Consider the following 12,083-nt stretch of genomic DNA (forward strand, 5'->3'; position numbering starts at 1 on the left):
GCATCTTTGGATTGTGGTGGAACGGGAGATTCCCATCATGGATGTGCAGCCGACAAATCTGCGGCAACTGTGTGATGCCATCATGTCAATATGGACCAAAATCTCTGAGGAGCTTCCAGCACCTTGTATCTATGCCACGAAGAATTGAGGCAGTTCTGAAGGCAAAAGGGGGTCCAACCCGTTACTAGCATGGTGTACCTAATAAAGTGGCCGGTGAGTGTATTATTATTTGTTTGTAGAGGCCATCCATATGATCACAAGTTTGACAACTTGGTGAAATCCCCTCCTTGAAATATAGTTTGCTCTTAGTTCTTCTCATGTTTCCTCAGGTTCTATAGATACAGGACTCCCAGAGGTTTCTCCTAAAGATGATCCTTTGCATCAATGATCCCCCAGGGATCCGGGAGAAGGACAGAGAGCAGATGGCGGCCAGGATCCTGGAGCTCACCCTGGAGATGATCTCCTTGATAACCGGAGAGGTGAGAGTCTCCCAGGACACGGCTCTTATCTCTAGGAATAACAGCGGGAAATGACTGGAGAGGTGAAGGATCCTTAGGATCTATGTAGTGATCAGTGTCTCCCCATACACAGGATTACACAGTAGTGAAGAAGTCGTCTGGTGAGTGTGTGACCCCCCGTGTGTCAGGAGGATGGACCCAGAGCCCCATCACCGAGCCTCCACCTCATTCACTGATACATGAGCAGAAGATCCTAGAACTTACCTCCAGGATCACTGAGCTGCTGAGCGGAGAGGTGAGCGCTGCCGGGAATGCTGGGACATTGTACAATAACACAAGGGAGGGGTCTGGGTGATGACTGTGTCATTGTGGGTGTCAGGTTCCTATAAGGTGTCAGGACGTCACTGTCTATTTCTCCATGGAGGAGTGGGAGTATATAGAAGGACACAAGGACCAGTACAAGGACATCATGATGGAGGACCACCAGCCCCTCACATCACCAGGTAAGAGGAGACCTTCCTGATTATAGAGGACAGAGCAGGTGTGAGGTCACCTCCTCCATCATCCCATCATCACATACAGACAATGTATCAATCACTGTGTATATTTCCTATAGATGGATCCAGTCAGAGAAATCCACCAGAGAGATGTCCCACTCCTGAAGATTTACAAGATATTACAGAGGAGAATGTCCCACTGGATCATCAGGTAGATGGAGCTGAGATTCCTGTAAATCATCTTGAGATGGGTGAGGCTTCTACTAACCTTCTCCAGCATAGGGTCTATGGCAGAGGCTGCACTTATTTTTTTGGACAGAGTATAAATTATTAGTGGTGAAAGAGTATGGAATTGTAGTAATAAGTCGGATCTATTTAGTACATCACCAGCAGGTCTCCATCTTCTCCCTTAAAGAACTTCATCATAGAAACTGACTTGGGTCACACTACGATGGTGGTTGGTGGTAAGGGGCTGGTGTTCAGTACTTGACCCAGCCCCTGGATGATCTCTCCTGAGAGCAGGTCATAGTCAAAACAAAGTTCCTCAGTCTCCTCTCACCAGGGTCAGGAGAGATGTCAGGGGCTGCATCAGCAGTTGTTTCTGTCCTCAATGCTCCTCTAGTACAGGGAAAAGTCTCTGTGACCTCTGATCTGTGGAATGATATTGTTGGACGCTGTGGTAGGTTATAACCGGTTTCTAGTATTGATCCTGTCTCCTTCTGCAGGAGATTATTCCCCCTTAGTTCCTGGTTCTAGAGGTTTCTGTCCATCACTTGGATATAAGATAATCTCTGGAAACATTTCCTTGTTTTCTCATGTCCTTCGTGTTGGACCTTTACAGGAAAGTTGTGGAAGGAGGAGCGGAGAGGAAATCCCCTCATCAGTGACAGAGGAGGGTAAGAGCCTTTCATGTATCTTGTGGGTTATTCTTCCCTTGTACATTGCAGGGAGAGGTCACATCCAGGGGAGGAGATCCAGACACCTCCTCATCTGTCTCTGGTCTCCTACTCCAGTCAATCACATCAGTCTATATCCACATGTTGTTACTATAAGACTTTAAGGAATGTTATCGGATGCAGTGAAGGCCACCCCATTATGTTCAGATAAATAGTTGTTTAATGGGGTGGTTTGCTCAAAGCATAATATAAACAATGCAGAATAAAGTGTTCAAAGAAGCAAACATGTATCGCCCCAAACACACAACCAAACATGATGAAAAAGCCAAAAGGATGCCAATACCGGAGTCTAAGTGGCAGCCGGTTTTCATCAGAGCCTGCCGCAAAGCGGGTTGGATTTGCTGCAGCATGGTACCACCAGGTTGTTCTACAGACTTTGTCCGTGGAGGTACATAAACGGAAGGCAGGTTCGTGGTCGGGGACAGGCAGGAGATCAAGACAGGCGGCAAAGGTTTAGGGTCAGAGACAAAGCAGAAGGTCAGGGCTGGAGGCGGAGGAGCGTAAATGGGAACAGGTCCGGGGTCACAACGGGAAATCACACTAATCGCAAAGGCCATGGAAAACAAGCTTTTTCTAAGACTATGAGGCACAAAGATCCAGCAGGGTGTGCGGGGAGAGGCTGGGTTAAATATGATTCTGGATAATACCAGCGCCAATTAATGGGACGCTGGTCCTTTAAATCGTGTGAAGTTGGCGCACTTCCTTGGACACGTGAGGACGGGTAAGTCGTCGTGGTGCGGAGGCAAATGGAGGGGCACGGGTGCGGTTTTTTTTATCAGCCTGGAGCTTGGTTCGGGCAGAAGCCTGCAAGCCCGCAACAACAAAAGGCTAGTTTGCTCCCAAATGGACTTCAGGTCCCGTACCAATTCCTCAACAGCAGGAACATCCGATGACAGAGGAAGAGGAGGGCGTGGATACAGTCCATAAATATTAAAAAATGGAGAGGAGCCTGCGGATGCTGAGTCCTAGGATTTGTAAGAAAACTGCCCATGGCAATAGAGTTTACCAATCGTCCTGACGGGCAGAACCAAATTGGCGGATTTAGTAGCCCAGGGTCTGGTTAAATCTCTTCACCTGCCCATTAGACTGGGGATTATAGGCAGAAGAAAAGTCCAATTTCACTTGAAGTTGGTTTCAGAGGAATTGCCAGAATTTAGAGACAAACTGAACCCCCCTGGGGAAGTCCATGGAGTCGGAAGATGTAATGGAAGAACTGGCTGGCAAGACGTGGAGCAGATGGCAGACCTGGCAGAGGAACAAAATGGGACATTTTGGAAAAACTGAGTCCACGGACAGCTGGGTATCGGCAACAGCAGAAGAAAACCAGCAGACTTGAGACGTGACGGGCACTGGAAGCACAGGAACCCACAAAGTCCCGAACCTCCTTGGCCAACTGCGGCCACCAATAGAATCGGGAAATGAGGGTGACAGAGCGCTGCACGGCAGGGTGCTCAGCCACACGTTACCAATTTCCCCAAGTTAGAATTTTCCTTTGGAGAGCAGGTTGTACGTAGGTCTTGCCAGGAGGTAATTGTCGAAGATCCACAGGAACGGCGATTAGCAGTCGCTCAGGAGGGATGACATGCCGAGGAGCCGGTTCTTCCCCGATGACATCCGAGGCACAAGAGCCTCATCAGCCTTTAATATTCTTCTCAGCCGGTCGGAAATGGATAAGGAAATTAAAACGGGAAAAGAACAGTGACCAACGAGCTTGTCATGGATTGAGTCGCTGTGTAGTCTGGAGATAGAGGAGGTTCTTGTGATCTGTGTATATGCAGCTCCCCGAAAATGAGCTCCCCTAAGAAGGTAACGCCACTCTTCTAAGGCAAGTTTTATTGCCAGTAGTTGCCAATCTCCTATGGGTGATTCCTCTCTGCAGAGGAGAAAGTGTTAGAAAAAAAACCGCACGTGAGATTGCGGCCTTTAGAACATTTCTGGGTAAGCATTGCTCCTACTGAGTAGGCGTCAACCTCTAGATGGAAGGGCTTCTCTGTATCTGGCCAAGTGAGTACTGGTTCCCGAGGCAAACGCAGTCTTTAATTTAGAGAAGGCCTCATTCAGCAGCCTGTGGCCAGAGTCGGGGGTTGGCGCCCTTCTTAGTTAGTGCCACAATGGGAGATACCAGGGAGGAGAAATGATGAATAAACTGGCGGTAGTAATTTGCGAAGCCCATCAGCCAGTCAATGCATAGACGGAGTGACACGTCCTTTTTGGTCACGAAAAAAAAAAGCCTACACCAGCCGGAGAAGAGGACCCCCTCTGCAGGTTCTCTTTGATGTAGTCCGACATTGCTGCAGTTCCTTGCACAGAGAGTGGGTACACCCATCCACGTGGAGAAGACGTACCTGGAAGCAGATCCACAGGCAGTTGTAAGGACCGTGAGGTGGCAAAGTCTCGGCTTGCTTCTTCCAAAAGACGTCAACAAAGTCCTGAAAACAAGCTGGAAGACCCTCCAGAGGCTTAGGAGCCACAAAAGAAACCATGACTGCTACTGGATAAGGAATCTGCATACAGCGAGACTGGCAATCAGGACCCCGTCTTCTAGTTACGAACGGCTGTGTGGAGCTGTAACCACAGTAGATCCAACAGGATAGAGTCTCTCTTTGTGTAGCACACCGACCTGCAAGGACAGAGGCTTGGTGCGGTACGGGACCGGGTCAGAGAGGATTTGGCCACTGACAGAGAGGAGATGACCAAAGGCTTCTCGAGACGAACCACGGGAGGTGATGCAGGGAGACCAGAGCGGCATCCACAAAGTTCCATGCAAAATCTTGAACTGAGCACCTGTTCCAGAGCTGAGCAAGTCGGGAATATTCAGGCGTGGAGAAGCCTTTGCTCTCACCTAGGGATGCTTCTCCCAAGAACCCTTGGCGTGGGCGTTTCCCGGATGCTGAGGACAGACAGGACAAGCTCTAAGGAAGTGTTCTGGATTGGCACAATAGAGGCAGAGATCCTCCTGACGTCGTCTGGAGCGTTCCTGGGGAGAAAGTCGAGCTTTGTCCACCTGCATTGGTTCCTCTGCAGCAGACACAAGAGGAGGCTTAAGCGGCCTTTGGAAGGCAGGTGCCAAGCGAGGCAAACGTCAGCGCGCTCCTTAAAACGAATATTGATTCGAGTGGCCAGAGTGATGAGACCACTCAAAGTACATGGATAGTCTCAGCCTAGGTTCACCGGCAGGCAGGCTAACCGGAGTAGAAGGAGGAGCCGCAGGAGCTTGACGCTGTTGCTGAGTTGCCATCAATTGCTGCAGCATGGCAGTAACTTGACCGTGCTATTCACTGTGCTATGTAACTAACCGTGCTAGTAACTTGACCGTGCTATTCACGACGGTGGTAAGATCAGCCAGCACAGGTAGCGGAACCTCGGCGGGATATATGACCGGATCTTACTGTCAGGCTCCAGGGGTAGTGGACCCACTGGACCACCGCGGACGATGACACAAGCCAACACCTGGGACCGGAGTCTAGGTGGCACCCGGTTTTCACCAGAGCCCGCCGCAAATCGGGTTGGACTTGCTGCAGCGTGGTACTACCAGGTCATTCCACAGGGGCGACTATGTCCGTGGTGGCTGCCAAGGCGAGGTACAGAAATGGAAGGCAGGTTTATGGTCTGAGACAGGCAGGAGGTCAAGACAGGCGGAAAAGGTTTAGGGTCAGAGGCAGAGCAGAAGGTCAGGGCTGGCGGCGGAGGAGCGAGAACGGTAACAGGTCTGGGGTCACAACGGGAAATCACACTACTCCCAAAGGTCATGGGAAACTAGCTTTTTCTAAGCCTGTAAGGCACAAAGATCCGGCAGGGTCTGTGGGGATAGGCTGGGTTTATTAGAATTCTGGGTAATACCAGCGCCAATTAACAGCGCGCTGCCCCTTGTGAAGCTGGCGCGCGCCCTAGGGCAGGGGGACACGCGCTCAAGGCCAAATATCTGGAAGCAGGAACGAGGATGGGCCCCGTGACATTCCAACAGCTGATGTTTAGGTGAGAGCAGTAGATCAAGCTTATTAAAGAGCTTCCAAACCCCATCCTATCCAAGACCAACCGCAAGTATTACCAATAGACACCGGCAAATGCTCTGGCAGCGCCGAATGATAAAACATGTTGGTTTACTTCTGCTTGTAACTGGGGAAAGTAAAACCTCCAATAATGATTTCTTGACTGTATTTTTCAGGAAATGAAAAAGGTTCCCATGGACGTCCCCCCTCATCTCCTTGTGGTGAAGTAAAATATGATCAATCACATCTTTCCACAGAGGAAGGAAATCATGAAGATAAGAGGCAGTTTTCATGTCCGAAATGTGAAAAGCGTTTTACCCAGAAATCATATCTTGTTATACATCAGAGAATTCACACAGGGGAGAAGCCATATTCATGTCCTACATGTAAAAAATGTTTTATTCGTACATCAGGTTTACGAAGACATCAAAGAACTCACACAGGAGAGAAGCCATTTTCATGTTCAGAATGTGGAAAACATTTTATTGCGAAATCAAAGCTACTAAGACATCAAATAACTCACACAGGGGTGAAGCCATTTCCATGTTCAGAATGTGAAAAATGGTATATTCAGAAATCAGATTTACTAACACATCTAAGAACTCACACAGGAGAGAAGCCATTTTCATGTTCAGAATGTGGAAAATGTTTTATTGAAAAATCTAATCTACGAAAACATCAAAAAACTCACACAGGAGAGAAGCCATATTCATGTTCAGAATGTGGAAAGCATTTTACTGAGAGATCAAACCTACTAAAACATCAAATAACTCACACCGGGGTGAAGCCATTTTCATGTTCAGAATGTGAAAAATGGTATATTCAGAAATCAGAATTACTAACTCATCTAAGAACTCACACAGGAGAGAAGCCATTTTCATGTTCAGTATGTGGAAAATGTTTCAGTGGGAACTCTAATCTACAAAGACATCAAAGAAATCACACAGGAGAGAAGCCATATTCATGTTCAGAATGTGGAAAATGTTTTAGTCGGAAATCAGAATTAACAAGACATCAAAAAACTCACACAGGAGAGAAGCCATTTTCATGTTCAGCATGTGGAAAATGTTTTATACAGAGATCAGGATTACTAATACATCAAAGATATCACACAGGAGAGAAGCCGTTTTCATGTGCAGAATGTGGAAAATGTTTTACTGAGAAATCGAAACTACTAACGCATCAAAGAATTCACACAGGAGAGAAGACGTTTTCGTGTTCAGAATGTGGAAAATGTTTTAATCGGAAATCAGAATTGCTAAGACATCAAAGACGTCACACAGGAGAGAAGCCATTTTCATGTTCAGAATGTGGAAAATGTTTTGCTGACAAATCAGAAGTACTAAGACATCAAAGAACTCACACAGGAGAGAAGCCGTTTTCGTGTTCAGAATGTGGAAAATGTTTCAGTCGGAAATCAAAATTACTAGAACATCAAAGAACTCACACAGGAGAGAAGCCATTTTCATGTTCAGAATGTGGGAAATGTTTTATTTCAGAAGCAATATTACTAATACATCAGAGAAGTCACACAGGGGAGAAACCATTTTCATGTTCAGAATGTGGAAAATGTTATACTCAAAAAACATATCTTGTTAGACATCAGAGAAGTCACACGGGTGAGAAGCCATTTTCGTGTAATGAATGCGGAAAATATTTCTGCTTGCATTCCATGCTTATTCAGCACCAAAGAACTCACACAGGAGAGAAGCCATTTTCATGTTCAGAATGTGGGAAATGTTTTACTCAAAAAAAATATCTTGTTCAACACCAGAGAATTCACACAGGTGAGAAACCATTTTTGTGTAGAGAATGTGGAAAATGTTTCAGCGTTCAGTCATCTCTTTTACAACACCAAAGAAGTCACACAGGGGAGAAGCCATTTTCATGTCCAGAATGTGGAAAATGTTTTACCCGAAAATCGCATCTTGTTACTCATCTGAGATCTCACACCAAGTAGAAGCCGTTTTTATGTTCAGAATGTGGAAAATATTTTGAGAATTCAAAATTACTTATTCATCAAAGAACTCACACGGGGGAGAAACCATTTTCCTGTCCAGAATGTGGAAAAGGTTTTACTTTATGTTTATAGTAAATGATCAGAAAGCAGTTTTTGTGCTTCTAACCAGTGGGACTTCGTGGTCTCCCTGGGAAATTAATAAAAAGTCTTGGATCGGAACATTTTAATGAATGAGGATAGTAGTAGAAGATGATTGCTTAAGGAATCGCATTACTCTTAGTGGCCTCCCCCAACCCCCTGACATTCCATGAGATAACATTAATTAGCCCGCCAGAATAATTATTAATAATTCCTTTATTTATACAGCACACACAGATTGTGCAGCACTGAACAGAGCTTGTCAGATCAGTCTCTGTCCCATGGGGCTCACAATCTAATCAACTGAGTGTCTAGTTAGCAGTAGCCACTTCCTACAGTGGTAGGAGGTTTTCTAGAACACCACCAAGGAGTGAGAGTCCGGAGGACAATTACGTGGACGTGGCCAAGAATCCTTCTGGTGTTGCAGCCAACTATCATTCAGTTCAAGCCAGCAGGACACTTCAGCCGCCGATTCAAAGAAGTGATTGGTGCCCCAGGCCGAGATCGGCATCTGTGCGGGGTAGCACATTGCATAAGGTAGGATTTACCTTCTGAAGCTGTTGTTAACTTGTTGGAACTGCACTCTTATGCGTTGCACTTCGGCAGAAAAACCATGGGAAAATGCCATCATCTATGCACTGTTAATGGTGTTCTCTATCTTTATAATGCAGGATGCATATCGGCACCAATCGTGGGGCATTTCCCAGGGGTAAGGGACGGGAGTGGACACTGTGCACCTTTTTTACCGCGAACAGGGTTAGCGCAACTTTTCAAATGTAGTGGAAAGCCAATTCTCAAAGAAACCAGCTTTGGCTTGCAGTGCTACAGTGTTGTTGGTATTTTTTTTCGCCTCTCTAGCAAGGCAACTGGTCCTCAGTAGCCAAGATGAAGCACTAGAAGCAATTAGTCTCTAGAACGAGCTCCGAATGCTTACCCTCTCCCCTGTATTGTCCCTAACTTAAGATGAATTGAATAAAGAATCAGTGAGTGCCAACTTTTCTTCTTCTCTCTCATTGTGGTGACTATCCGGGAATTCTATACACCGACTGTTTATATGAGTTAGAGTACCACCAAGGAGAATATAAAACCGGTCTGATCGTAAAAGCACAGACTCCCTAAATAGGACTATCTAATAGTGCTCCTTCATACATTTTTGCTACTCCACTGTAATCTTTATAAGGGAACAGAATAAAATATTTTAAAAAATAAAAATTCTGCTGCTTGAACCAGCCATCAGCCGCCATGTTGATAACAGACGGTAGGAGGACACAGGATGGATTAGTAAAGAGAGGGTTGAAATATCTTGCAGTTACTGAGTGTGATAGGCTCTCTAAAAACACCAAGTTTGAAACTTTGGAGGTTGGGCATTAGGCTATCCGGGGAAGGTCATTCCAGAAAATTGGTGCAGCTTGGGAGAAGACGTGCTTGAGAGATTCGAACTAAGGTAGAGCTTAATCTAAAATCACTGGCAGATCGAAGATCATGGGTTGAACGATAGACTGAGATGAGAATAAAGAGAAGGGGCTGCAGCATTATGCCAAGCCTTGTTGAAGAGGGTTATCATTTTAAACTATTCAGAAGGAGATGAGCAATGCAGTTACTGGTACAAACTAGAGTCATCCGTGTAGCATTTGGTCGGAAAGACAAGCCTGGCTACTGCATTAAGAATAGATTGTAGAGGTGAGAGTTTAGGGAGTGGAAGACCAATTAGTAGGGAGTTACAGTAGTCTAGCCGAGAGTGAATAAGTGCAACAATTAGCATTTTAGAGGTTTCAATGTACAAAATGGCAGATTCTGAAGATGTCTCTGAAATGAACGTGGCAAGAGTGAACAAGAGATTGACATATCCTTTGCACCACATATTCAGAGTCCAGCACAACCCCAAGACAGCAGGCCTGTTTCTTTGGGGTTTTATTGATCCCACAGACCGAGATGGAGAAGTCAAGGTTGGGTTGGTTAGTAGATGGTGGAAAGACAAAAAGTTCAATCTTAAAAATATTAAGTTTCAAGAAAGGCTTTCTTTAGCAATGGGATAACAACTGCATGCTCGAAAGAAGAGTGACACCAGAAGAGAGAGGTTGAAGATTTTAGTGAGGTGCGAAGTGACTGCTGGGGAAAGGGACTGTTCGAGATGTTAGGGGGTCACTGATGCAGGTAGTGGGGCGAGCAGAGGAAAGGAGCCTGGACACTTCTTCCTCTGTGACAGGCTGAAACAAAGAGACCAAACAGGGTAAGGTACTAGAGCAAAGGGGATTAAACGAGTTAGTGGATTGAGAAATAAATTTCTGGTGAATGCAGTCAATTTTATCTTTAAAGTAGGTGGCCAACTCTTCAGCCCCAAGGCTTGTGTTAGGTGGTTGCCAAGGTGGTTGCACAGGGGAAAGGGGAGATGGGATACAGTGAAAACTACAAGGTTTCTGTGAGTTGGTGAGTATCAATGGCTCTTGGGTTCCACTATGAATGAGGGGTGGAAGGATTCTGGGAACGTGAAGGATTATTGAAAGTAAAAGAAGATTATTGTCTGAAAGTGGAAACGAATAATTAGTAAAATTAGATATTGAAGAAAGTCGGAAGAAGACCAAGTTGAGGAGGTTTCCCTCATTGTGAGTGGGAAAATCAGAGAGTTGGGAAAGACCTAGAGAATTGGTTAGTGATAAGAGCTGAGAGACAGGTGGAGAAATGGGAGTGTTAATAGGGATGTAAGGGGAGGAGCATGTCCTGGCTGCACATGGAGTAGGTTGCATATTCTGTACTTCCTGCTCCTGACACTATAAAAAGCTACAGTTAAATGAATAAAAATGTATAAGACGGGGCGTGGCCTGCAGCCGACATGAGCGGACGCATGTAACTGAGCTCCGTCAGCAATTCAGGGGTTTCTTCAATTATCCTGCCGAAATTGCCTGCAGCCATGCCTGGAGCAAGATCCAAGGGGGCCCCGGTGAGAGGGGCGTCGGGTGGCTCGAAAAATCTGACCCCGCCAGCGGCAGCGGAGCACCTGAAAGCGTTCGCCCGCACAGATCCACAACGCGGCCCTGTTCCCGCCGAAAGGCGCGCCTTCACTCCTCCACGAGAGGAACAAGCCGCTGACATGGAGGACAGTGACAGAGAACCCACACTGAGAGAGGTCACTGCACAGCTCCTCACAGCCATACAGGAGTCCACAACTGCCCTGACAACTAGAATCGAGGAGGTTAAAATCGATGTGGGCCTCATTAGGAATGATATGCAGAAGTTAAGGGAGCGGGTCACAGAAACGGAGACCCGAATTTCCCAGATAGAGGACGCTTCAGCCCCGGTGCCCGGACGCATACGAGCACTGGAGCAGCTGGCTAACCAGTGGATGCAAAGAGCGGAGGACACCGAAAATCGGCTGAGGCGCAATAACTTGAGAATTTTGGGCCTCCCGGAACGCGCTGAGGGCAGAGATCCCGTGGCCTTCATGGAATCCAGGCTCAAAGAAGTCCTACCGGAGGCCTCAGTGTCAACACTGTATGCCATCGAGCGTGCCCACAGAGTCCCGGCTCGTCCCCCTCCTCCGGGCTCCAGACCAAGGCCGATGCTTGCACGACTGATTAGTAGCAGAGATCGAGACGCCATGTTACAAGCTGCCAGACCCTTTCCAGTACCAGAACTCTGCCATTTCCATTTTCCCTGACTTCTCTGCAGCATTGCAGAAATCCAGGGCATCGTTCCTGAGCGTTAAAAAACGCCTCCGTGACTTAATCCAATACAGCATGATTTTCCCAGCAAGACTGAGAGTGATATATGAGGACAATTCTCACTTCTTTACATCTGCAGAGGAGGCCGATGCATGGGTTAATGCGCTGCGGAGGTCACCACGCCGCTGAGTCCCTGGACTGTCTCACACAAAGTCCTGAGGAAAACCTGGAGAGGTTGCCCCTCTCACACCAAGGACTGCCACTTGAGACTCTGGTAATATGACAAGTTGACCTTTATTACAAACTCATGTGGTATAGCTCCATATTTAATTCTATTTATTGTTATCCGCTATATATTGGCTGCTGCCTTAGTTAACGCAATAACAATAATGAACCCAAATGCTGGAGCACTAGTCTGATACTGTT

At 46.6% G+C, this 12,083-nt stretch overlaps 1 protein-coding gene across 1 annotated transcript in view; it reads left to right on the plus strand.

Moving 5' to 3' along the window:
- LOC140116870 (uncharacterized) overlaps window positions 1-12,083 on the plus strand; it is a 401,113-nt gene that overhangs the window by 368,718 nt on the left and 20,312 nt on the right. Inside the window, 5 exon segments of the mRNA XM_072133304.1 lie at window positions 1,080-1,166; window positions 1,797-1,851; window positions 6,077-7,991; window positions 8,337-8,479; window positions 10,905-11,573. Of these exon segments, the coding sequence (XP_071989405.1) occupies window positions 1,080-1,166; window positions 1,797-1,851; window positions 6,077-7,991; window positions 8,337-8,479; window positions 10,905-11,573 (2,869 nt within the window).

Source organism: Engystomops pustulosus, chromosome 2 (genome assembly GCF_040894005.1).
Source record: "Engystomops pustulosus chromosome 2, aEngPut4.maternal, whole genome shotgun sequence".
In the NCBI taxonomy this organism is placed as follows: domain Eukaryota; kingdom Metazoa; phylum Chordata; class Amphibia; order Anura; family Leptodactylidae; genus Engystomops; species Engystomops pustulosus.